The sequence below is a fragment of the Salarias fasciatus genome, chromosome 22 (genome assembly GCF_902148845.1).
Source record: "Salarias fasciatus chromosome 22, fSalaFa1.1, whole genome shotgun sequence".
NCBI lineage: Eukaryota > Metazoa > Chordata > Actinopteri > Blenniiformes > Blenniidae > Salarias > Salarias fasciatus.
This window is the reverse complement of record NC_043765.1, coordinates 21,312,808-21,340,209: the sequence shown is the minus strand read 5'-3', so window position 1 is coordinate 21,340,209 and position 27,402 is coordinate 21,312,808. Positions and strand designations below refer to the sequence as shown.

The 27,402-nt window shown below is 46.5% G+C and overlaps 1 protein-coding gene across 1 annotated transcript; it reads left to right on the top strand.

The window, feature by feature from the left end:
* Window positions 1-52: 52 nt before the first annotated feature.
* Window positions 53-27,220, top strand: ash1l (ash1 (absent, small, or homeotic)-like (Drosophila)). Its single transcript, XM_030082221.1, is given in 28 exon segments — window positions 53-406; window positions 1,222-1,331; window positions 4,151-4,968; window positions 6,008-10,412; window positions 12,861-13,521; window positions 13,664-13,837; window positions 13,968-14,062; window positions 14,345-14,418; window positions 14,556-14,601; window positions 14,817-14,925; window positions 15,065-15,271; window positions 15,398-15,544; window positions 17,259-17,367; window positions 17,489-17,638; window positions 18,125-18,192; window positions 18,462-18,628; window positions 18,737-18,889; window positions 19,010-19,064; window positions 19,462-19,594; window positions 21,492-21,782; window positions 22,105-22,191; window positions 22,305-22,395; window positions 22,991-23,129; window positions 23,246-23,355; window positions 23,358-23,417; window positions 23,515-23,681; window positions 24,329-24,788; window positions 25,873-27,220. Coding segments are annotated over 26 exon segments (8,853 nt in total). The 5' UTR covers window positions 53-406; window positions 1,222-1,331; window positions 4,151-4,365; the 3' UTR covers window positions 25,965-27,220.
* Window positions 27,221-27,402: the final 182 nt, after the last annotated feature.

Here is a 27,402-nt window from a genome sequence, read left to right as displayed (position 1 = left end):
TCCTCCTCCCCGGTCCTCCCTCCCTCCCTCTCCCCCCTCCCTCCTCTGTGGGACCGAGAATGCCCGTGTTGTACTGACACAGTAGCGATACGGGCTGAGCAGACATGGAGGCCCGATTAACGAGAGAGGCCCGCGCTGACACATCCAGGCCCAGCTAACGGCGTGTCGGAGCGGATTTCGCAGCGTCTCGGGAGATATTACGGATACCAGTCGCCCCGAGGAGAAGGAGGATTTTAGCACCGAGGAGGAAGAAATAGAAGGAGATCCATTTCGGGTCTCTGTTGATTCAACGCAGCCGCCATTTTGTTGACAGTTAGTGTTTTTTTTTTTTTTTTTTTTTAATAACCTACACGGCGCCTGCATCTGTTATTTCCCACCGCTGGATTACAAGTCGCCGTATTTTCGGGTGTGTTTTCCCTGCTCGACTTGAATTGTGTGTCCTCTTCGAAGCGGCGCGTTGTGATTGTATTTCCCGAGATTTGCTTTAGCTCGCTCGGCTAAAGTGCAGCGCTAGCCGCCGTAGCTGAAATGTAGTAACACGAGTGCCTGCGAGAATGTGACGGAGATGCAAGATTATGTACATCACTTGTCCCCGGGGTTGTGACACATTCACTGCTTTTAGTCAGATTATACGAAGGCTACGGCCGTTTGCTGTTGGACTGCTGTACACGTTAAAGCCGTGCAGGGCGTATTTATTAGCCCAAATCGCCCCGAAACAAGCTGCTGATAGATGGCTAGTTAGCTGCTTGTGCAGTGCCATTGATACAGAATGTAGCACGGGGGCTGTCTTATTATCGGATGGATGTTAGCTCCGAGCTGGTTCTAAAATCTTTCATAAAATCTGCAAACCTTTCGTAATGCATGGGTTATAATAAGCGGCGAGCTGCAGTGCTGCTTGCATTACTTTACCGCTTTGACTGCTGCTCGTGCAACTATTACGGGGGTTATTATGTATGTATATATTTTTTTGCACATGAGATGCTTTACTGGCTCCACCGTTGCAACTTTGTGTTATTACGGAGCTGCCAAGGTTAACAGCATTTCTATGCGCCCCAGCTGTGTGCATTGATTTTTTTTTTGTTTGCTAAAGAAATGTTTGCCCTCCTTATTATAACCTATTTGGCAGCGGCACTTGACGTGGTGCGTGCTTCAGATTCATATCTGACAATCAGCACATGATGGGTGCGCGAATCTGATCGTGTTTTGGTTTTGCTATTTCAGCTGTTGGGAGATAATTTTGTCAATAATTAACTATGAGGCCTCCACGTTGATGCACACGAAGACAACACAGAGCCAAATGATGTGAACGCCGTTTCTGGACAATTTCAGAGGTGAGTGGATGCGAGGGCTTTGGTGATGTTTTTGACAGTAAGTGGAGAGTGAACGAGGGGATCCTGTTCAGTCGATCATGTTTTATGGAGCTGTTTGGAATGGTCTTTAAGCATGTTTCATTAATCAGGTCTCTTCGCGGTGTGCATTCATCCCAAGAGTACTTTGACAAACTGCAGGGACACGCCACTGGGGCTGGGTTTCCTTTAGATCAAGACCGTTAGTACAAGAATGAGTAAATAATGCATATGATTAGCTGCACCGAAAATCAACGTGATAGCTTTGCAGACTCATGAGTTATTCCCTTGAGAGAGTGTTGACTGTACATGAAACTGAAAACAGATAGCTTTATTCGGCTTGGTCAACCGCATTTTTTTTTTTTTTTTTTTTTTTTTTGCATGACAGGCACGATGAATTTAAAATAAAATAGTGCATGCACATTTCATGCACCGTGTGTGGAATTGGTGGTGAACTTCCCTGAGCTGCAGCAGCGGATGTGTGGCTGGCGCAGACCAGACTGACACCTGCCAATCTGTTCTGCTCTGTTGCTGCCTTGGTGGCAATTTTTGTGTTCTTCGGGGGTTAAACATTATGACCGCTTCTTTCATTTGAAGGCGCGATTTACCACAGTTACACAACCTTTCCTCTGTTAGACGATGTAAACCACTGGTAGTAAGTAGTAAAGGAATTTGGCTGCTCCCCTTCTTCACCCCCCCTCTCTCTCCCGCCTGATCACAGCTCTGCCCTCATACCGATGGAGTAAAAGCCCTGGAAATGACAGGGAGCTCTTGGGGCAGACGCCAGCCCTCATGTGAATGATGTTGGGGGTGGGTGGGTGGGTTGGATACTATTGCTATGGCCAAAGGGAAATCAGCAGTTATGAACAACGTGTGCAAAAGTGAGGAGGGAGTGAAAGGAGGGAGGTAGTAAGGGGAGGAAAGAAATGGGAGGGAGCGAGGGAAGTTGTTTACTACGTTCCTCCCTGCTCTGCTGTTTCTTAGGTTGCTAGTCTGATATTGATTATTGATACATGTTTTTTATATCCTCATTACCATTCTTGTACCCCTTTACCCTCTGGTAGTTGTACTGAAAGTAATGGTTAACAATGATAATGCATGACTAATACTTTTGTCATTTGGTCGTTTTGCTGTTTGACTGTGGATATATTATGAATGTGTGGAACAGTGAATACAAAAGCATACAGATATAATGCATAGTCCTAAAATATGTTTTAAAAAAGTAATTGTGAGTGTCGTTCCACTGTCAACAAGAGGGAAAGGTACTGTAAATGTTTAGGTGAGATAATTGTTTTGACTTCGAGGAGCTTGTGTCAGTAGCCTCTCACAAAGTTAGACACTCCAGCGGCTTATTTCGTGGCACAGCTGCCATCAGGCAACGGAAGCAGCTCACATCACCGCGAGCGTTTGGTATAAAAGATTGAGGGGAGCATTTGTCACCATGTGGAAGAAGGACACGGGGAATAGAGCTGGTGGGGTGGGTGATGGGTGAAATGTGTTTTTGATTAAAGTAGGAACACAGTGACTTTAGTTTGTGTGCTGTAACCAGTGCTCTCCAAGTTTGCGAAATAAGGAGGAAGAGGATGGAAAGGCTTTATGAAAAAATGGGGCAGGAGCACAGAAATTGATGGAGTGTTGAAGAAAAGTGGGAGGTGTGATTTGAGTTTGGTATGTGTAACGGGGGGGGGAGTCTGAAGTTTTGAGGCAAAGTGGAGTGAGTAATTGATGTAAACAGAAAGGAGGGCGTGAGGGAACTACTACAAGCCGAGACTCTAAAAATGTGTTTACTGTGTGGTTCAACAAAAAAAAAAAGAAAGAATCTCTACTACTGTTTTCCACAATCATAATCCAAAACAAACATGGTGCACGACTGCATGTTGTGCTGACTCCTTTTTTTTCTCTCATTATGTAGCTTTGCCAATGTGACGACTTGCATGACTTTCCTGACGCTCCATTAAGGAGCTCCTTTAGTGCTTTTCACTAATGTAGGGCGAAGAGAAACCGCCGGCACATTGACGCTCTATCACTCACCCTCAGTTGCTGCTGGCAGAGGCTGGGAAAGGCGGCCGGATCCTCTGTCTAGTCCCAGAGGACCCAATGTGCTGAGGTCACAGTTCTGAATTGCCTCCAAATGACTTCACCCGGAGAAAGCACCTGCTTGGGGGCGAATCGGCATTAAATCACTCAGTGACCACAGGGAGCTCTAGACAACTTCATTGAATTGGGATGTCCTCTAAGGAGCACAATTAACAAGCGTTCTGCTCTCTACCGTTGCTGTCCTGATGTCGGGTGTGAGCAGTTTGCCACTGTCAAAGACGACTGTTTTCGCTGCAGCTAATGAGGGTGTTTAAGAGATTGCTCGTTCGGTATCTTACGCTGTAACACTTGGAAGGATGTGGCACTGTTGTGGGATTAACTATTGACTCTGGACCACGGGGGCTTTGTAAATTGCAGCTGGACAATTTGGAGTCCCTGTGCCTAAGGTTATATTTCTCAGGTAGAGGAGCTTTTGCTGTGTAAATAGGTCACAGATTGTTGGAGGCACTGAGGACGAGCACATAAAAAGTCACCCAGACAGGAGGAAGGACACTCTCCAAGCAAATAGATGATAAAAATTGTTGCCCTCCATCTGCTTTCCACCATCATTCATTGTGAGACATTTTACACTTATCAGTTGTAGGGCACTGTTTAAAACTGTCTCTGTTTGGTTTATGTTCTACTTCAGTGACTAATGTGGATTTTTTTTCTCCTCTTCACCTTCCTTTCCCTTTTTTCTCCTCTTTATATCTGCCTCTGTCCCACAGTTGAAGGACGGAAAGAGGGGGCTGGACAGCCAAGGAAGGGAACGAAGCCACTTCAAAACAAGGAGAGCTTCACTTTCACCTTTACTCCCCCTCCCCTTTCCCTTTCCCACCCCCCACCCCCCACCTTCATCCCTCGCCCATCCCCTGGACAAAAGCTCTACCTGCTTTCCACGCCATCCACTCCCCAGTAAACTCGCACACACTGTGAAGTTCTGATGGATCAGAAAAGTCAGGGGAGAACTGCAACTCCTCCTCCTCTTCTCTCTGGTGCTAGCACAGGTGAGCGAGAGAAGGAGGGAGGGGGTGGAAAGAAAGAAGAGGAAGAGGACAAGAAGAGGGACAGAGAGAAGGAGGGAGCTGCGACCGTCTCTGCTGGTGCGGGAGGTGCCGGTGCTGGGGGGCCAGGCGCTGCTGGTGGCGACCAGTCTCATTTTTCCATCAAAGAGAGCAGTCTGTCTGAGGGCAATGTCAAACTTAAAATTGGCCTCCAGGCAAAGCGGATGAAGAAGCCGCCAAAGATCTTGGAGAACTATGTCTGCCGACCAGCCTTCAGAGCCACTGTGCGGCACACAAATCGTGGAGGAGGCGGTGCACGTGGGAACCGTGCTGGGACGACAGGTGATGGGCCGGGCAGTCAGAACCAGAGCCCTTCACAAGGCAGGGAAAAAGAGAGGGAAAAGAGCCCCAGTGTAAACAAACCACCTGCTTCATCATCTTCATCGGCCCCTTCTACTAAAGCTCCTACGCCACCTCCGTCTGCTTCTCCCTCTGCCAACCTGTCACCCTCCCAAGTGAATGGGAGTGCTCCAGCAAAGAGGGTAAGGAAGAAAGGAAGAACAGCTGTTATGTTCTGTCAGCTGATGCAAAAATGAATTGGCACTTACCAAAAAGTGATAATTCAGTATTGAAAACCAGTAAATTCTCACTTTCCTTATTTATTTTTTTTAACTTTTATACTTGTGTGTGTTTACCCTACTTCCTCCTAGTCAATTGTGAGGCTTTGGTCGACAGCAAAGCTATGCCAGTAATCCCCATGTTATTGCACAAATAAAGAGAAGTGCATAAATTGTCCTTTAGTTTTCTTTGTGTTTGACTGCCTCTATTCACCTCGCACCGCCCCTTTCAATCTCTTTTCCTCTGCGTTGTCCATCCTCTTTCACTGCCTGGCTTGGCCCTCTCCACCCCCATCCCTGCATGACCCCTCTCTCTCTCTCTAACTCTGCCTCTCTGTCCCCAATCTGACCCTGATAATTGTGATTGAGTTGCATGTAACTTCCCCCCGCAGGCTTGTCCATGAAGCAGCATTTGACTTAAAATTTTATCAATGAGGTGAAAATTGGAAAACTGTATAACAAAATCAACCAAATATTGATTAATGTAATTAATTTGACAGTTTTGGGTTTAAAAGTGGCATCATGAATGTTCTGGTAATTTCAAGTTAGTAGGTTGAACGCATTTGAAATGTAATTCTTTAGAATATATCGACGTCTGATTGAGAAAAACTAACCAAATTCTGAACAATTCCTTGTGTTAGAAATGGGTAGAAATATTCAAAACTGAGAACAGTAAGGTTGCATATTCAATATTTGTTGAAAGTTAAGACTCTCCTGTGCCTCAGAGAAAAAACACAAGTGCTTAAAATTTAAATTTTGTTGTTTTGACCATAAAATTGTGTTTCGTGTGTGCATGTCTGTTGGTCACAAGAATTGTGAAATTTTCTTATCGCAATGACTCAAATGACTAGTGTATGTAGTATTTCTCAGTCAAAACTTTCAATCAGGAAATTGTTAAGTTTAATGTTGAAAATGTCACTTATTAGTTGTAACTTAATTGAAATGTTTTCCTTTGTTTTTACAGGGTCCACCAAAGATGGACTGCAAGTCTGATTCAAAGTCAGACTCAAAAGCAGCTACCACAACATCTGACAGACCGCTTAACCTTCACCGTCCCCCACCCGACAGCAAAACTCATTCTACTGGAAAGAAAACCCCCACTCCACAGCCCAACCCACGGACATCTTCACCTTCTCCACCACTACCTGCATCAAAGGAACCTACTTTTGAGGGTGTTAAGCCTCCTCAATACACCTACAGCACAGAAAGTCAGAAAGATAAGGACAAGAGTGTTCAAAGTTGGGGTGCGCCCACAGTCACTGAGAAATTAGCTCAACTTATAGCCACCTGCCCACCATCTAAAACTCCTAAACCAGCAAAACCTGCAAAAATTGATACCACTCCTCCTCTCCCAAGCTCAGGCTTTATGGCTCCTACGGCTAAACAACGAGACAGGGCCATGGCCAATAGGAACACATACTCAAGAATGGTTCACCTTTCACCACCACCTCCTGTGTCCAGACCACCTGGTCGGCCCTACGGTTCCAGGAACAAAGACAGCATGACGGAAAATTTGCCCGCCTTGACACCATTGAGGAAGGAGGACTTTGATGGGGATGGAAAAGCTAGTAGCAGTAGTGGTACCAACAACATCAGCAGCAGCAGCAACAACAGTAGTCGAAGCAGCAGTCCAGCATTCACCTTTGGCAATAGCCGCTTGTCAGCTATGTCAAAGGACAGCAACAACGACAACAGCAACAGTAGCATTTCAAAATCACAGTTACGTCCTGCTCATTGCCTTCCCCATACAAGTACTCCATCTTGTCCTACTTCATCCTCCTCCACCTTGAACGAGCAGCGGACAGTCAGCGCAGTGAGTCACCTGGGCTCTCCAGTTCCCTCACAAGGACATCATGCTCGGGAGTCCCCTAACCTTGCAGAAGAAAGCAGTGTGGGTGAGAGGGAGCAGGGCAGGGACAGCCCTAGAGATTTAACCAAGTGCCCTCCTTTAACAGGACTGGGAAAACCAGAGGGGAAAGAGAAGGGGATAAATAATCAGTCACTGCGAGTTGAAAGGGGTAAAAGTTCTAGTCCAAGTAAGCGGAGTCCCCACCAGGACAGCAGTCGACCTAGTCGAGCTAGCAGTTCCCCTGAATCTGTGAGACAAAGGGCACCTTCTCCAGATCCAGATGATGATGACGATGGCTCACAAACACCTCTGAGAGATGATTCTCCCGATTCATCCATAGATTCTCCTGCAGAACAGGACAACAAACCCCTTAAAAAACGCAGGGGAAGGAAACCTCGCTGGTCCCGTATGATGAACAAAACTCAGAGTCATAGGGCAGGAATTGACATTCCCTTCAGTGAGAGCAAAACCATCATGCCTTTATCGTCAAGCCTGGAAATACTTTCACCCCCAGTTAAAAGACCTGTAGGCAGGCCACCCAACCCAAATAAAATCAGACCAAATCCTGTGCCACAAAGTCCAGTGTCACACTTGTTCCCAACCCAACCGAAAAAACGGGGAAGGCCAAAGTCTAAAATGCCAACACTTGATGCTCCTGCCCGTGGTAACCTCCCGAGTAAGCTGGCCCCCTCCAAGGTATTTTCATCATTGTTGAAATCGAAAGAAGAGCAGGATCCACCTGTTCTTCACCCAGAGGTGGACCTTAACCCACCAAAACCAATGCCAAGAAAACGTGGACGCCCCAAGCGCCTTCCTCCTACATTACCCCAGGAGGGTCAGCCTCCAACATTGGCTCCAGAACCTGGGGACATGGGAGACAAAAGGTTCCGCAACAAAGGAAATGGGCAACTTATAATGAAAACTATTATTGGCAAGATCAACAAAATGAAAAGTGTGAAACGAAAACGTATTCTTAGTCAATTCCTGTTAGGTCCAAGGACAGAAGACCCTCCTAAAACCACCACTGGTGGGGTAGTTGAATCTGCAACTCAATCACTGTCCTCCCTGGCTGCTTCTTTTGGGGGGAAATTAGGGCCACAAATCAATGTCAGTAAAAAAGGCACAATATACATGGGTAAGAGGAGAGGCCGCAAACCAAAAGCTGCCTCGCATCCCACAGCTACAACACCATCACCAGAACCCTTTCTGTCACCTAACACTACATCCCCTCTTCATCACCATCAGTCACAGTCCCAGCATCAGCACCAGCTCTCTTCTTCAGAGGTCTTTCCTTCCCCCTCCCTTTCGCAGTCCAGTGGAGGCCACAGTCCAGTCAGTGATGCCAGCTTTGTGGAACCAGGCTCAGTACACTTTTCAGGTCACTCTCATTATTCTAGCTCTCATCACGGCCACAATACATTTTCTTTTCCTCCTCCAACGTTCTCAGCACCTAATCCTCGCAACCCGATCCTCAGTTCGTCATCTATGGCCGCTGCAGCTTCCCAGAAAAAGTCGTCTTGCCGTGGATATCATCACCACCACCATCATTACAGGCAGCATTACCATTATCATAAGCTTTCCCCTCCTAGACCACTTCATCCCACCTCCCCTGCTCCCCTCAGTGAGCTAAAAGAAGCCACGCCGTCACCAGTTAGTGAGTCACACAGTGAGGAGACGGTGCCCAGTGACAGTGGTATAGGAACTGACAATAACAGCACCTCTGATCGCGGTGAGAAAGCTGGAGGGGCGGGTAGTTTGGGTGGAATTGGGATGCCACCTGGGATGGGCAGTGGACTACTAATGCCAGGAGTCATGGGTTCAGCAATGGGTCCAGGGATGGGTCTCAATTCCAGAGGAAGACGTCGACACTCCGCTGTGCTTATGGAACATCCCTCACCCTCTCCATCACCTCATGGGACAAGGTCATCTCCTGATCCCCGAAGATCTCACCCTGCAGCTCCTGCCTCCTCCCTAATGGGACACAAGGAGAAACATAAGCACAAATGTAAACGTCGTAGCCATGGATGTCCTGGCTATGACAAGCTTAAAAGACAGAAGAGAAAACGCAAGAAGAAATATTTGCAGTTGCGTTCTCGGCGGCTTGACCCGGACTTTCTTGCAGAGCTGGATGAGATTGTTGTGAGATTAAGTGAAATACGGATAGCTCATCGCACGACAGGGCACCGACTCAGCAGTGGAATAGGCATGGCGCCGGGTCCAAGCAGGGTGCCAGGGGTGGGGAGCAGAGTTGCTGGAGGAATGGGAGGCACAACTGGTCCTCCTCCACATCACTATGTTCACAGAGACCTCCTACCTACAATATTCAGGGTTAATTTTGGCAGCTTCTACTCCCATCCTGCATACTCCTGTGATCCTTTGCACTATGTTCGAAAGCCAGACATGAAGAAGAAAAGGGGAAGACCTCCCAAACTGAGGGAGTCCATGTCAGAGGTTCCCTTTGTACCTGGGCTTGGATTTCCACTCTCCAGTGGAGGCTTTTACCACCCTTCTTACAGTGTTCCTTACTCGTCAGGGCCCCTGGGGTTGAGCTATTACAGAGGTTACCCACCAACAAGCGCTTTGTATCCCCACCCACACCATCAGTCACCCCATGCAGCCCCATCCCACCACTCTCACCACTCACCATCTTTCCCTCCACCTCCCCCCGCATCTTACATGCACCATCATCACCCTTCACATCTCCTGCTGAACCCCTCCAAATTTCACAAGAAAAAACACAAACTACTTCGCCAGGAGTATTTGGGAGGAGGACGGTCTCCTGTTCTGTTCCCACCAATGTCTTCTGAGCTTTCCTTCAATTGGCATCACAAACACAAACACAGACACAAACACAGAGAACGCTGTGCAGAGGAGGACAGGGAGGAACCAGCAAGAAGTGGATCAGGGAGCCGAGCTAGTGCAGGGATTTCAGACAGTGGAGCGTCGGGTAAAGGGGAGCGAGTCAGCAGTATGGGAATGGCAGAGTCTTTACAGCGATGTCGCTTTGGGCGAGATACTCCCAGCTCCAGTGCCAGCAAACAAGCAGCTGCTAACACTGCCAACTCCCCTTCTTCTTCCTCATCTTCCTCAGCAGAAAGGTACAAGCGCAAAGAGGGCTCCATGTCCTGTTTAGGACCTTCCAGGCTTGCTCTGAGTAGCAACTCAAAAGGCCACCACCCAGTTGAGTCTTGGTTCAGGATGGGCAACTCTGATGCAGACTACTCGAAGCTTTCACGGAGTCATTTGGCATCCGGCCAGGTTTCCTTCTCAGATGGGCGAGCAGAAGACCCAGCAGGCTGCTCAGACAGTGATGATGACGAGCCCCTCACCCCCACAGAGGATGTAGGAGCCCATGATTCTCCAAACCTTACAAATCTATTTGCCTCCGCTCTCACTCGCACTTCACTGAAGGGCGTCAGGAGTAAAAAGACTGAGGTACTTGCGGAGAGCTCCGGCTTTTCCCACTTGGACCGGCCGATGAGGAAAGACCGCTCAACATCAGCAGAAAGGAGAGAATTAGGTAAGTCTTAATTTGATTAAATAAGGCGGTAAAAGCAGTTCTATTAATAATTTGTCTACCAAAAATCCTGCAGTGTTGAGTAAATTTGTTTAAAACAAAACACTACAGTAAGAAGAGTGGTTCAGAGCTATTTACGATTAATCGTTTGGCTTGTTCTTTCTTCCCATAATTATTCATGGTGCTTGTGACTTTGATGAGCTGTTCACCACGCAAAGTCTTTGACCTAAATCCAATGTGATGTTGTTAAGAGTTACCAGAGTCAGTTGTGCACTAAATTAATTTTCCAAAAATAGTCAGATGCCATTGCCACTGTGTGTATGCATTTTTATTATTGGTGATTGTCTGATAAGCTTTACAGCTTGGCATGGCTGTGGTTAAAGTGTCTCAGTGCAATCAATTACATCCTGCTCTTATTCCCGGGTTGTGTTTTTTTTTGGCCAATAACCCTTTCAAACATTTCCACATGGGGCATAAAGTAGGCTTTCAATTTTTGCTTGGTCTCTGCACACTGAAGCATGTGCGTTTTCTGAAATTCCTTAAATGTGTGCTCAAAGTTAGTCTGGTTTACTACTGGAACCATCTATATCTTAGTTGTAGCAAACAGAAAAATGATCAATTCTGTCTCTGTGTCCTCAGCTGCATCCCATCTGTAAAAATAAAGCATGAAATGAAAGCAGCCACTTATTTTAGTTCAAAATGAAAAAAAGCCCCCCCCCCCCCCCCCCCCCCCCCCCCCCCCCCCCCTTCAAAGAGTCTTTGACAACCCCTGTGAATACGCTGACATTTGGTAGCTCTTACTAGTGGTTACCGGCTTGGCAAGAAAAAAAGGCAAACGTAATTACTTAAAGTGTGCTCCTCTGTGAGTGAGGAGTATGGCCACAATTGGCCGCAGTTGATACAGCATTTCTGTGAGAGCTCATCTTACGCAAGGGGTGGAGTATTTTGTTAGCGCGCTATATTTAGTAGACTTTTCCCTCAAAAGCCCACAATGTGAGGCCTCGTCCTATCCATCAGTACCCACAGCACCTGGGCTGAATTCATGTTGCTGATGCAAAACACAGCACCTCTGCAGTGATTTGGCTTCGTCACTTTGAGTTTGAACGTCTCAGCAACTGGGACGCTCGTGTCTGTGTTTGAGCAATTGCCGGGCCAGTGTTTGTGAGTATGACCTCATGTTTGTATGCATGACTGTGAGTAAGATGACAAGCTGAAAGGTCCCAGTCAGGGCGGCATGGTGCAGTTCAAACCAAGCCAGGCTAATCCTGGATTAGAGCTCAGGACGTGGGGTCAATCAGCGGTCACAGACAGCACCGCAACGGCAGGGGAGGCCAAGAGTGGGGAGTGGTCGCACACATGCAAAACAAGCAAGTAATCACAGAAGTAAATGAACATGCGCTGGCAGAGAGGTATTGGCAGAGGCTGATGTGAAGGGAAAAATGTGTCTGGGAGGTCAATGATCAAAAAGCAGGTGTGAATAGGTCAGTTTGAATCAAATGTGAAGATTCTATAACTTTTACAAAATAAACTGTCAAACCATCGGAATAACACATTGGGATGGGACAGAGGTTAAATAAAATATAATTTAGGGAGTCATTCCTTATAGATCTTGTCTCGTTCTTTGACATCTCAGTAGAGGTCTCTAATGTCACAGATCCTGGACAAATGTGTTGGCACATAATGACCATGTTAAACTACCATTACAGGTAGTGCAGCACAGGCATAATGTTCTAACTGATGTCTTGTGCATAACTTGCACCGTGTGTTTTAATGACTCACTCAGTAACAGTTTAGCAGAATTTCATCTGTGTGAGAACTTTACACATTGACGAAGTGTTACAATGTGCTGACTGTGTAGTTTTGTCATTACTATTCAAATCTACTATTATAAAAATGACAAACCTATGAAAAAGTTTTTTTTTTTTTTTAATGGAACGCGAAGTTGAGTTTAGGAATAATAATTGTCAGTTGAAGAAAGTAATTTAAGTAATACCTATTAAAATGACTAAAGAATAAACTCTGATGTTATGACAATGTTCTTACAAGGCTAATGAAAACACCAAAGAATATATGGAGCATCACTGACAGTACCAGAAGTTCAGCAAGTTTCCCTGCTAAAGCATGGGAAAACAAAATGAATGATGAAAACAGATAGAATGGATAAAATACGAATCTCTCTTCTATACTGCTTTATCTCATATGAGGCAGTGGAAGACCTGGTCAGTCCAGCAGTACATCACAGGGCAGTGGTTTGAAATATGTGAGTAATAAAGAAATCTGATAAACTGTATGGGAATACTAAGGACAAGCAGAGGGGAATAATATGCTGAATATTGCATCATGCAGTTTTCTGAGGGCTGACATCTGAGTCCAAAAGTAATTTCTCAGGGCCAATCATTACCATGATTTGTAGTGTTGGCGTCCAAAATAATTTGTGGTTTCCCTTTTCAGGATCATCAGGTATTCACACAAGAGGAGTTGCTCTCTCTCCCTCTGAGGAGCCTGAAGGATCACTACACCACCGGCATCAACACCATCACCAGTCCTCACTGTTTCACTCCCACGGGTTAGCTTCCTCCTCTTCCTGCCTCTCTCCCTCTCAGGACTGTAGCCTGGACGCCTCCCTGCCTCACCACTCCCATCGGACACAGCCGTCCAAGCACAGCCTGCACCACGTCAACAAAATCCTGCGGGCAAAGAAGCTGCAGCGACAGGCTCGTACGGGAAACAACGTGGTCAAGAAGAGGGGCCCCGGACGTCCCAGGAAACACCCTTTACCTTCACCGCCGCCGTCTCCACCCCCTGTGGCTGAGCTGAATCCGGCCCGGCACAGAGACAGAGGAGAACGGCAAGCAGGGGGAAAGGGCCGGGAGGGGGACACTGTGAACGATGCTATTGAGTCAGTAGTCCAGGGTCAGAGTAAAAAAGGTCAGAAGAGGAAGCACTGGGAAAGAGATGGGAATGAGGACGAGGAGGAAGAGGACAGAGAGGTACATGAGCACGAAGAACAACTGCCCGACAGAGAGGAAACCCTCGGCAACCTGGTGGCTCGGTCAAAAAGTGGGACTGGAAGACTTTGGCTCAACCAAGATGAGCTCCAGCACTTTCATGGGTAAGCAAGAGTATGAACACACTGCTTCATATGAACATCCACAGCAGAAGGTTTCTGCTCTGGCGCAAGATTTAGTTCTGGCATGTCTAGAAATATTTGTTAAGTCCGGTTACTAAATGCAAAATCATGGTTTTATTTTCAGCTCAATGGAAAGCAAGCCAGACGGCCCCTGCTCCCCGGAGCGCCCGAGCACCGTCCCTGGTGAGCAAGCTCCACCCATGCCCATACCCCCCCAGCGGGAGAAGAGACCAGCCCGGCCCCCGAAGAAGAAGTTCCAGAAAGCGGGGCTTTACTCAGACGTGTACAAGACTGAAGAGTGAGTTCCGGAGAAATCCCAGCTGATGTCTATTTCCGATTCCAACACACCAGTTTTTTGTTGCCCCCCCCCCCACTCCGTGCACTACGAGTGCGCCGCCTTCACATTTCTTTGTCTTCCTCCTCCACAGCCCTCGCACTCAGCTTCTGCAGCTAAAGAAAGAGAAGCTGGAGTACATACCTGGGGAACATGAATATGGATTGTTTCCTGCTCCTATCCATGTTGGTGAGTCTTTCTCTGAATTACATGTCAGATTTTTCTTGTTGAGGTATTTTTCAATATCCAAAGCATATTCATAGATTGTGTAATAATTTACTTTGGCCTCCCCAAAGTTCAGAGTTTCTGTAGTTTAATCTGAGGTCCTGTGTCTAAGAGCACAACCCTTATTTTTCGCAGACCTGTATTTTCATCTCTAACATAAAGAACCCTCCGTCCTTCCTTCTGGAAATAGTCTTTTCAATTTCAGTTTGATAATCTCTCCAAATTTCCTGCCATTTTCTTTTCCAGGGAAGTACCTGAGGCAGAAGCGCATTGATTTCCAGTTGCCTTATGACATCTTGTGGTTGTGGAAACACGATCAGGTGATCAATCTTCATGAACAGTGTTTGTTAGGTGGTTTTTATGCTTAGATGAAAAACCAGTGTATAATTTGAATAGTTAGAAGTTCAATTAAGAGTTGTATGAGCACTTATCTCTGTGTACCTTTCTGCTTTTCAAGCTTTACAAGAGGCCTGATGTCCCCCTTTATAAAAAGATCCGATCAAGTGAGTATCTCCCTTTGTTTGTTTGTTTTAATAATCCAGTCAAACTGTAGACTTAGTCTGTTTACTGAATACAATCCCACTTCATATTTATCTATGAGACCTAGCTTCCATCAGCTTTAGTTGGCAAAACATTAAAGATACCTGCTACAGGTTGCACTTTGTGAACGCGTAAAGAACTTAAAATGCCAAATGCTAATGACTTCTTGGTATTACAGATGTGTATGTGGACGTGAAGCCTCTCTCTGGTTATGAAACAACTACATGCAACTGTAGACTTCCTGAGAGTTCTGGTGAAAAAGGCTGCCTGGATGACTGCCTGAACAGGTAAAGAGGCCTTTAAAGAGAGCATGCTATTACAAACTCCATATGTCTCTTCAGGTATACTATCACGAAGAGGATTGGAAACATACTGTCAGTATATAAGAAGCCTTGGCCTCGTTTCTCATTGTCTCCTTGACCACAGGATGAGCTTCGCCGAGTGCTCGCCGAGCACATGCCCATGTGGGGATCAGTGTGACAACCAGCATATCCAGAGGCACGAGTGGGTTCAGTGTCTGGAGCGATTCCGTGCCGAAGGGAAGGGTTGGGGCATCCGCACCAAGGAGACTCTCCGCTCTGGGCAGTTCATCATCGAGTACCTGGGAGAGGTGGTCAGCGAGCAGGAGTTCAGGTGAGATGGTCAGCCCCGTTACCCTGCACAGATGTCGGATGATTTATTTATTTATTTATTTATTTTCATTTTGTTTGTCTCATTGTTTAATCAGTATTTGATGAGCCTCCCTCTGCATGTTTTTAGGAGCCGTATGATGGAGCAGTACTTCTCCCACAGTGGCCACTACTGTCTAAACCTCGATAGCGGCATGGTGATTGACAGCTATCGGATGGGCAATGAGGCGCGCTTCATAAACCACAGCTGCGATCCCAACTGTGAGATGCAGAAATGGTGGGTACTACGTTCGCCATCATACCACTTCCATACTAATGCTCCTGTGGCAGGCTTGAGCATTTACCAGCAGCCAGATTAGGCTGAACTTTTCAAAGATTAAGCTTGAACGGTTGCCACAATTTGTTTCTGATGTGTGTTTGAGTCAAGCCTTGCACATGAGTTAATTAGCTTTGATAAGAATAATGGTGTGCTGTCTTAGCTTTCATTGTTGATAATGTATAAGTCTCAGTTGCTACGGTCTTAGGGTTCGAGATGCTTGCATTCGTCACAGAGGATGCATGGTATTAAAGAAGTCATTTTGTGGATGTGTCAGGAAGGGTAATTGGAAAGCATTCCCGTGTGTTAATTCAGCGTTTTCTTTGTTAAATGCTGCCCTCGATTAAGGTTAACAAACTGGAAAATAGATAAACCTATTACCTAAATAGTTTAGCGTAATTGGTATCTGTTTGTGCCTGATGATTTGGGTGAACCGCGGATTTTATATTCCTTCTGTGAGAGGCAATTAAACAGGGAGAATGCTAGAAAGAGATACTAAGCGTAGAGATTAAACTTGACAGAAAAAGTCTTGCTTAGAACTGTGAATTGTAAAACGTAAGAAGTTATATAAATGTTTTTAAAGCCTCCTCAAGATGCACTTTTTAAAAACTACATTCAAAGTCTTTTATAAGTAGTCACAGTGTATTTTAGACAATATTTGTTGCCCTTGTTTGTGTGGCTAACACGAGAGCCATAAAAGAGGCACGTGTAGCAGGTGCGCTTCGCTGTAAGTGAGAAGGCTCTACCTTGAAACCCCAGCCTTATTAATGTGGTCGTGTGGTGGTAATCTGATGAGATCACCCCACTCCTTCTCTGCCAGCTTTCAGAGACCTTAATGGTTTAAAGTCCCTGCACCCTGCCAAAACAATTCACTTGTTTCCTGAGGGTTTGTTCTCACAGCAAGACTAAATCCACAGCAATTGGAGACCCGGCTGAGCGGAGCTCCCTGTTCCCGACTCTCCGAACTGAAACCTACTTAGTTCTCGCTGTTCGCGAAGCTTAAGTTTTTGCTGCGAATCTGCAAGATGTGTCACTGGTGTTGAGGAACAAGCGACCTGCAGGAGTTTACTTACCACTCTGTACCCTCTGTCCTTCAGCACAGGCCAGTGTTTAATCTAGGGCACTGGTCCGCTGTTTATGTGTGCTTGTAATGTAGAGTGGCCGGGCAGAAATAAAAGACTCCACAAGGATGGAGGATTTTCAGCACAAAGCCTGACGAGTCATTCATCTTGTCACAGAAGAGAGATTACATGCAGCCGGGTCTTAGATACAACTGTAGTGCCTGAAGACAATGTGCTGAACTAGCTTTTTACCCCTATAGAAGGAATAAATTATCAAGTGGCTGGCAAACAGAATAGTGCGCTTTATTCTGAGAAGAATGGTGAAAAGCTGGCGCTGTTTCATTTGGAGAGGAAGGGAGGGAAAAAAGGGCACGTTGAGCTTTTGCCACACTAGTCCTTTTCCAGTTTTTGCTGCGTGTTGAGAAACGTTTAATGCTATTGTCTTGAACACCATAGCGTTGAATGAATGGAGCTACGGCCACCATGCTTCTCTGCAGACTTTGTAGACAGATTGATGTCTTTTGGAATATTCATTCTGAATATTTTGGTTTCTTCAACCTTGAAGTGCAATATTTATGCGGTTGGTTTCGTTTTTTTCGACATTTGTTCTGCAGGTCGGTGAACGGAGTCTACAGGATCGGTCTCTTTGCTCTTAAGGACATCACCAGTGGCACTGAGCTCACCTACGACTACAACTTCCATTCTTTCAATACAGAGGAGCAGGTACATAGTTATCTTAGATGCATATTGCCTCATTTTTATCAAAGTGTCTTACTGATATCTTACTCTTTTACTCTTGTCCTCCCTTTATTCTTTTTTACATCGTTTCTCCACAACTCTGCAGCAAGTGTGCAAGTGTGGTTCGGAGAGCTGCCGGGGCATCATCGGAGGGAAGAGCCAGCGTATAAATGGCTTGCCCCCGAAGACAGGGGGGAGCCGGAGGCTGGGTCGATTAAAGGAGAAGAGGAAGTCCAAGCACCAGCTCAAAAAGCGGGTGAGTGTTTAATCCACATAGAAACACTCAGGTTTACTCTCCTTACTCATAAGTGACCAAAAGAAAAGCTTGTGCGGTAAATTTAAAGTAACAGTGGTCTTTACTCGCTAGTTTAACAGCTTCACCTTGTAGTGATTAGTGACAGCTATAAACATTTAAGTGCCTAAACCTTTTAACTGTCTAAATTGTTGTCTGAATAGTGAAAGATGTGTCCACGTCTGGTTTTGTCTTGCTAAAAGCCAGGTGCAGTTACTATGTAGGACACAAATGCCTCTTTGTCTCAGAGGTACTCATAGTGGGCCACGAGGTTTCTAAAAGAGTAACCGAGAATACCTTCAAGAAGGTGATTTTGGATTGGGCTCAAATCTTTTGACCTAAAATGCCTTGTGTGTGGGGCTTCTCCACGGTTCGTCAAGTTTAAATTTTCAGCACTTTTTTTTGAAAACTTTGAAAAATGTTCTAATGCTGCTGTTTTCTTCATTTCAGGAGGAAGAATCAAGTGACAGCAACAAGTTTTACCCTCATCTAATGAAGCCCATGTCCAATAGAGAGAGGTAAACACACATGTCTACAGAAAAGATGGGAATGAAGCACAGCTGAGACTGATTTGCAAGATTTTATTTTTTTCACTGCATTTCTTCTTTCAAATGCTTTGGATTCTACATAGCTAACATATCACTGAACTGAATTGAATTGTTTTACTTTTTTTCTGTTGTTCCATTATACACTGACACGTCAAGCGATCAATAGCGAGAGACGCATCGAGCTTCAGGTGCGAGTTGATGTCGACACTCTGACACATCGTCTCTCCTTCAACCACCAGAAACTTCGTGCTGCGGCACAGAGTGTTTCTCCTGAGGAACTGGGAGAAGATGAGGGAGAAGCAGGAGCTGCTGAAGAGAGAGGGCGAGAGAGAGCGGGACCCCGGCGGCCTCTCCATGTACACCCGCTGGGGAGGCGTCATCCGCGACGACGGCAACATCAAGTCAGGTGAAGAACGGGAGACGCTGACCACCGGGATTACTTTCTGCTTCATTATCAGGGGAATCGGTGTAAACGTGCCGGAGCATTAAAGCGGCTGTGTCCTTCCTCTTCCAGACGTGTTCCTGACGCAGTTCTCAGCTCTGCAGACGTCGCGGTCGGTACGCACGCGGCGACTCGCCGCTGCCGAGGAAAACACGGAGGTCACACGCACCGCTCGCCTGGCTCATATCTTCAAGGAGATCTGTGACATGATCACCAGCTATAAGGGTCAGTGTGTTGTGTGTTGTGTGTTGTGTGTGTGAACAGTGAACGTCCTATTTTAACTGATCTGCGATCTGCGCATACAGACTGTTTCCTGTGTTATAATTTTCTTTTGTGTCTCCGCAGACTCGGCCGGCCAGACGCTTGCTGCTCCGCTTTTGAACCTCCCGTCCAGGAAGAGGTAAGAATGCAGAAACCCGCGTGTCGACTTGTCCATTCAGAATGATTTTACTGCTTCCCAGACAGCAGTTGTACTTTTATCAGTTCCATCAGTGTGCAGCACCCACACAGTGTAACAGTTTTATCTTTTGTCGCACATTCGAGCCGTGACCGTCTGTGTTGATTCTTGTCCAGTATTGATGGTAATCAGTTGATGTCAAAACAATAACAACTTACTTCTCTTCCTTGGCTGCGTGATACAAAAGCTGTCATAATCAGTGATTTGGTGCCCAAGACTCTTGGATGGAATATTTATTTCACTTAATCAGATGTAATATGTTTTTCAGTTTGTGTTTTTCCTTTTTTTTTTTGTTTTTTGTTCTTGTGAGAATAATCCTGTTGTCTTTGTGTGCCATCAGGAACAGCCAGTATTATGAGAAAGTGTCTGATCCTCTGGACCTGAGCACCATCGAGAAGCAAATCCTCACCGGCCATTATAAGACTGTTGAAGCTTTTGACACGGACATGCTCAAGGTGTTTCGCAATGCTGAGGTAGGCCGCTGTCTCCTTGACTGCTGCGATTCATGCACATTTGTTGCTGGTGGAAGTATTTCAAAAATGAACAGTTGCAACCTTTACTGTTGGTTCCATGGAAGCTGTGAAACTGTGGAGTGGAAGCTTGATCAACCTTCCTTTATCTGTATTGAAATAACTACTAAGTAACTCAGTATAAAGAAGCAACAACCAAATAATTTCATGGTTCAGTGAGTTTTTGAGTCTGCTATAATCCCAGTGTTTAACACAGTCTTTATAGATTTTGGATTGAATCTTGAATTACTTTGGGACTTGTCCAGTAGAGCTAAAGCCACTGCTCTGATTGCAGCTCTAGGAGTTACATTCTTTAATGTTTCACATTTCAGCTTTTGGTTTTCCCGTTCGCTGCGTGTGGCAGTCCTCTGAGCGTCTACTTGACATTCTGTATTAACTGTTTTTGTGACGAAAAAGCCGTGTATAGATGACAGTACTGCCACTTTGTTGCCGGTGGAAAAGAGACTGGTGATTTAGCTGCACGGTGGTTTGTTGTAGAACTCTCTCCTCAAAGTCAGAATGTCCCCAGTTTGAGTTACAGGATTTTTACAGTTCTTTATGGAGTTTTCATGTGCATGGATGGGCTTTTTTTGTAGGTTCCTGAGTTTTATCCCACAGTCCAAAAACGTGCATCTGAGGCTAATTGATAACTGTGAATTGCCATAAAGTGCGAATGTGTTTGTGTTTGCCTGTGATGGACTGGTGACCCGTGCAGTGTTTGTCTTTTTTTCGTCCATAGTTAGCAGGTATTACCTCCGTTCCTGGGACCCTGAGTTGGATGTGGATTTTCTTTGAAGATTAAAGATAGCAGGACTAATAGATGTTAGATTTGACTTATTGTAATTCATCAAAATATTGCTGGATGTTTTCTTCACATGTAGTATAACATTAATTCTGTTACCAGAGTCTTGTTAGTACATAGCTTGGATGGGTTTTGGCTACCGCAGCATTACATCAGGACTTGCAAATTCTATTCTATTAACTTATGTGAAATTTGCCATATTGATCTGAAAACTGGTATTTGGTTAAAAAAAAAAAAACCCTGAATGTGTTTCATTCAAGTCAAGTCAAAGTCCAATATACTGACAACCTGAGTGCTGCTGCTGCTGCTAATCCAGCACTGGTGACAGTATCACTTTGTGTCTCTTGAGGGTGATCCTGGATTCTTAAAGCTCTCTCAGCACAAAGGCACCTAATCAAAACGATTATTTAAGCTGTTACTGTGTATTACCGACACGCCGACCCTCGTATTCAATCGGGGTTGCTACTTAATCCTCCTCTCTCCCATTGCGGGCCCTTTTGATTTACATCTGTGTGGCTTAGTATTTTAACAAGTACCACTTGAGCGCTCTCAGGGTAGCTTACTCTTCCAGTCTGAGAAGTTTGAAGTGGACGTGTAAATTAGTGACACCCCTTTTCACCCTGAAGCCTTTTTTTTTTTTTAATACTTGTTTGACAGAGTGGGGAAAAAAAGCCTGACAGGGTTGTCAATTATTTTTACATCGGGAGCTATGAGGGTGTGGCCTTGTTTAGGGGATCTTGGCAGCTGGAATGACAGTTTTGAATGTGCTTTTCTGTGTGGATGACCTTTGGCCGACAGGAAATTGCCCCTAGACCTTCAGGCAGATTAACTCGAAGCCTGAAGTGAGTCACCGAATGATGAGTGTGTAATTCTGAGGTCGAATGCGCACTCTGGTGTCACGCTGGATTTAGATCATCCCTTTACTCTGTTTGTGGGGTCCTGTCCTCATAACGCACCATCGGCCTGACATTCATTACGGTTATGTCACTTAAAGAATATCACTTTCAGCGAAAGAAATCACTCAGCTGCGTTTGCGACCGTCTCGTTTTTCCCCAACAGAAATATTACGGCAGGAAGTCGTCGGTGGGCCGGGACGTGTGCCGGCTGAGGAAAGCCTACTACAGCGCCCGCCACGAAGCCGCCGTCCAGATCGATGAGATCGTCGGCGAGACCGCCAGCGAAGCCGACAGCTCGGACTCGCTGGAGCGCGACCACGGCCACCACCACCACCACCACGGGGGAGGAGGGGGAGGAGGGGCGGGCTCTCACGACAAGGACGACGACGTCATCCGCTGCATATGTGGAATGTATAAGGACGAAGGCCTGATGATCCAGTGCGAGAAGTGCATGGTGAGGAGGAAAACCGAGCGGCTCAGGCAGAAACGGCTCACAGGTCACACCTGTTTCCACTGAGTGCAGCTCTCCGGAGGAATCGCCAGTCTGAAAAGTACTCCGTCAAGGAGATTTCCTAGGAGACTGCAGGCAGTCCTTTGTGTTTATTGCCTGTTATTTTTAGACAATAGAAACAAGGACAGAAACAAATACGATGCAGTTTAAATTCGGAAGCGAACGCATTTAGTTTGGAGTTTCATTGGAGAATCAGTCAGAAACAGCCGGAAAGTTTAATTTTCCCACATTTGTGCGACTCAGCATTCGTTTTTTGTGGTCACAGGTGTGGCAGCACTTCGACTGCATGCGGCTGGAGACGGAGGTGGAGCACTATCTGTGCGAGCAGTGCGACCCTCGGCCTGTGGACAGGGTGAGTCTCGCCCCTCAGCCGGTCATTTCCCAGTTTGTTACCGTCGCTTCGTGGCCTATATCGTTGCCGCGCTCCGCCGATCTCGCTTTAATGCGTTGTTGTCGTCGTTACAGGAAGTCCCCATGTTACCTCAGCCCAGCTACGCTCAGGCTGGCTCCATCTACTACATCTGCCTCCTCAGAGATGACCTGCTATTGCACCAAGGTACTGCAGATGTTTTTGCAGTGAACAAAGCGTTTATAAGACTTCATTATTGGAATTTCTTGCCTTATTAATTTGTGAGACCCATCAGTTTTGTGAAGCAGAAATGAGGTTAACACTGAATGTCGTCATGGTTATTATTTTAGTTATGAAACATTCAATGTTATGACAAGGACAAGTCAACCGAGTGAAGAAAAAAAATCCCATCAGTCATCACTTTGACATGTCGGTCTGTCAAACCAGAAGATCTGTATCAGTATATCCTCGAGTGCAGACTCAAAAACCATCAAACACTCAGATAAAACTGTCTTTCGTTAAAACCTGGGGCAGTCCTCATGAGTCATTGAGCGAGACGGTTTGAATAAACTTTTTACTGGCACTGTGGCTTGAAACGAACTGAAAGTTAGTTGACAAATGTATAAAGAAAAAAAAGTGAGAGAGACAGTGACGCATAAGATGATGGAAAATGCAATGATCTTTACTAATTTAAAAGAATTGGAAGATAAGTTACATGTTACACGGTGACAGCGAAGCAGTCCGTTTCAAGCAAAGTGTATCGCTGCAGACAGGTGACCTGTGAGTGTTTGCTGCGTTGCAGGTGACTGTGTGTACCTGATGAGAGACAGCAGACGCTCACCTGAGGGCCAGCCTGTCCGACAGTCGTACCGCCTGCTGTCTCACGTCAACCGAGACAAGCTCGACATCTTCCGGATCGAAAAACTGTGGAAGAACGAAAAGTAAGCTTATCGATTGTGAACAGTCTGTTTTCATCGGAGCGCATCGCTTTGTTTTTTTAAACCAGCAGCTTTTTTTTAATTTTTTTTTTTTTTTTCTCCCCCTGTGATCGCTGAAGGGGAGAGCGGTTCGCCTTCGGTCATCACTACTTCCGTCCTCATGAGACGCATCACTCTCCTTCGCGGCGTTTCTACCAGAACGAGTTGTTCCGCATGCCGCTGTACGAGATCATCCCCTGGAGGCGGTGGTGGGACCCTGCTGCGTCCTGGATCTCTACACTTACTGCAAGGGTGAGGAAGCAAACCTGAACGTTTCAACGGCAAAATACGTTTTTTTTTTTTTTTTTTTTTTTTACATTTTTCTGATGAGGCGTGTTCGTCCCCGCAGGGCGGCCCAAAGGTGTGAAGGAGCAGGACGTTTACATCTGCGACTACCGCCTGGACAAGTCGGCTCACCTGTTCTACAAGATCCACCGCAACCGCTACCCGGTTTGCACCAAGCCATACGCCTTCAACCACTTCCCCAAGCGGCTCGCCCCCAAAAGAGACTTCTCGGTGAGAGCGGCGCCGGCGGGTCCTCTGATAGAGGCGGGATCTGTTACTGATTTATAAACACTGGGAGTTATTTTAAGAGTGTGGGTAATATTACCGCCCAGGGGCAAATGTTGGCCGCGCACCGTGTTTTGCTCGCTGTGCTCAGACCGCCTGGCGCACAGTCGCAGGTGAAGATCTGGCAAATTAGGAGCAAATGAGAAGAACATTGTGAATATTGTTATCTGCAGGAAACCACATCCAGATTCCTGAGTTTTAATTGGAACACTGCTGTTAGCGTGTTGTGATTTTTGGGTTAGTTTGGTGAAGTAGGCCTAATCAAAAAAAAATATTTCTTATGCAGACACACAGAGATAATGGCTGAGCTTCAGGCAATGCAATTTCCTGCTCAGAATTTAATTTTTCGCTGAATGTTTTTGTTTGTTTCACTCAGTTAATGCTCCGGCAGTGGGCCGGATTGATACGTTTCACCACATGAGATGAGTTTACAGCTGTGCCAGAAAACCTCAATTAGGGAGACATGCCAGAACTTTCCTCTGCCGTTAAAACTGACTTCTTCCAATTTATTGCACATTTAATAGTGTTAACCCAAAAAAAAAAAAACCCCAAAAGAATCTAGTTAAGCTGAGTCTCATTTTGCCGTTTTACAGCCTCATTTTGTTCCGGACAATTACAAGAGGAACGGCGGCCGGTCGGCCTGGAAGAGCGAGCGGCCCAAAGACGCCGGGGGCTGCGATGACGACGGCTCGTCCTGCGACCGGGGCGAAGACTTCCCGCCGGAGATGGACGAAGGACGAGGGGCGGAGGACGACATGGACCTGCCTCCAGATGACCCCGAGCTTCTCTCGGCCAAACCGCGGCGGACGGAGGGAGAGAGGGAGGGCGACGAGGACGAAGACGAGGACGAGGAGGAGGAGGACGGTCAGGCGGCGGAGGAGCGCAAGGAGCTGGACGAGGGTCCGGCCGAGAGGATAGGGGAGATGCTGGAGCTGCCGTCGTCCTCGGCCTCGTCGCCGCTGCACCACCCGGCCCTGGGCAGGAGGGAGGCCCAGAGGGAGCGGCTGAACAAGATCCTCCTGGACCTGCTGCACAGAACGCCCGGCAAGAACGGTGAGGGAGCGGGAACACAGCAGGGGGGTAGGTCGACAGACCCTCCAGGGTCGCCGTGACGCACCGCATCGACACGCACACGCACATCAATTACGAAGACTGACTTGACTGGCGAAAGCGTCGACATTTTCAATGCACTATGCCTTCATGCTCTGCATGCCAACCTGGTGGAGGCGGACACGCCTCCTCTGTAGATATGTAAAAATAGCACTCTTTCAACAAACGCTCTCGCGTTGGATGCTCGTTATTTTCTTCTTTCGGTTTTGTCGCATCCACAAATGCAACAAATCACCTTAAAGATCTGAAGTGCTGCTCTCGAGCCTGAGGCTGGCGAAAGCCTGGAACTCGTCTGGGTCCTCGGTTTCTGCAGCTTCCAGCGTGACTCTTCACAGCGCGGGGCAGTGGCGCTAATGCTACTCTGCTAGCTGTCGCCGCCGCTTCACTGCTCTCTACGGCCGCCTCTCTTACCGCAACGAAATCGGCGTTGGTGTTTTTTGGTATATTTTTACATTTGGGGATATCTTCTGAGAAGTCGGAGTCGGACTCTCTGATTTGTCGCCTGTTTCTGACTTTGTTTGTGTTTCATCAAGTTTCAGCCAAGCAGGAAAACGCGAAGTCATCTATTTCCCTTGTTAAATTAAAACATCGGGTGTTGTCAACAAACATATTTTGCTTTACCACTTCAACATTATGTGGTCCTCTGGTTCTGAAACGCCGACGAGACTGGACCCGGAGTAGATCTGGAGCAACAGAACGATCAGTTTTCTCAAAGCACAAAATCATTAACATTGAAGTCTCAACATTACATTCATTTATTGGCATCGATCAGTTTTAAACCTTTTCCTTCATTTAGGTGGATGGAAGGTGCTTTAAGCCACGACCTGGTCTTCCTTCATCCTTTCTGATCAAACGTCTGCTGGGCAGATCTTCCAGACCCGTGCTAGAAGGGAGACTGTTAGCGCCGTCATATTTTTAGTGCTTGGAGGCCGAACACATAAATAAAATAAAAGAGACACACCTCTGCTGTTTCCTGTCTGTGTGCACGCTCCTAAATCCCTCTCTGTCCCTCTCGTTCTCTCTGCAGCCATAGATGTCACTTATCTCCTTGAGGAGGGCGCCGGGCGGCGGCTGCGGCGGCGGACGCTCGCGTTCGGTGATTTTGTGGGCAGAAAATAACATTTGTACGTGCCTGGCAAGCACACTGCCCGTCACCACCGTGAGCAAAGGGGTGCAGAGAATGGAGAGACAGCAAAAAAAAAAATGAAAAGGGAAATGAGCATTGTTGGCTATCCAGCTATTAGGGACCACAATGCATCCCTGGAGGCCCCTTCCAGTTTTACCTCTTCCAAGACCGTCGTCTCAAATGTGAGAGGGCAGCGGGGGTTTGGAAGCGCTGACTTCATGGCTGTTTCAGCTTCTCCAGCGTTCTCGAGGATCAGACAGAGAGAGCTGATCCAGACTTCCGGCTTATTTGAGTCGTATCCATGCAAACCTCTTCTTCTTCTTCTTCTTCTTCTTCTTTTTTGTAACTAAACAAAACAAACATAGGAGAAATCACCCATGCACTTAAATGCATCGAACATGACAAACATGGGGAGGTGAATCCCACTGGCGAGCAAGAGAAATGAAACAAGTGGTACTGAATGGGGGGGAGGGAGGGACAGCGTTTCATTTCAGTCAGCCGGGGGACGTGAAAGCTGACAAATTGTTCCCCCTAGTGGGGCCTAGCTGCAATGAAATGATGTGAGGGATGAGAGAGGATCTGCGCCAGGAGCACGAGAGAGAGAGAGAGAGGTGACATGCTGCTGCTGCTGCTCTTAAGAGAGAGAATGGGAATGAGAGAGAGGGCGGTGAACTGCACTTTTGGTACCATGGATATTGTGAAGCTCTGTGTAATGTATCTATAAATGAAAACACACTAACACAGTATTGGATGATGCAGTCTGGGGGAAAAAAAAGCGCGTTTAAAAAGTCTATTATCTTTTTTGTTTTTTTTCTCTTATACTGTAGTAACTCACTTAGAAAGCAGAGGAGGCCTGTGGTGTGTGTGTGTGTGTGTGTTTTTTTTAGAGTAAAAACACACAAAACAAAACAAAACAAAATAGAACTCCAACACACTTGTGGTGTGTCGGTTTTTAAAGGGAGCAGGAGGAAGGTTACGTGTGCGCTTTTGTCAGTCAAGAAGTGTCTTGTCAATAGTTTTATTTTCTCGTGAGGCAGTCGGCTTCGCCCCTCTTTTTTGAAGTAAACATGATTCACCAGCTTAACTAAATCAGGCGAGGGGGGGCAGGGAAAGGGGGGGGCACACCGGCTCCAACTGTAACGCCTTATTACACAGCCGTGCTCTCCGACTGCCTTGCGTGCGAGTGTGTGTGTGCGCGCGCACGCACGCACGCACTTACCGTGTGCTCGCACTCTTGCCAGATTTCATGGAAATATACCTTTTTAAAAAATAAAACGATTAAAAAAAAATTAAGGGCTCGATGGCAATTTAACAGTTTTAAGAAAACTATGGAAAACAATAGTTAACATGAAATGTATCGTGACGGTCATATTTTCTTATATTCTGTGAGACGGGAGGGACGGTGTATATTGTATATTGGGAGGGGGCGGG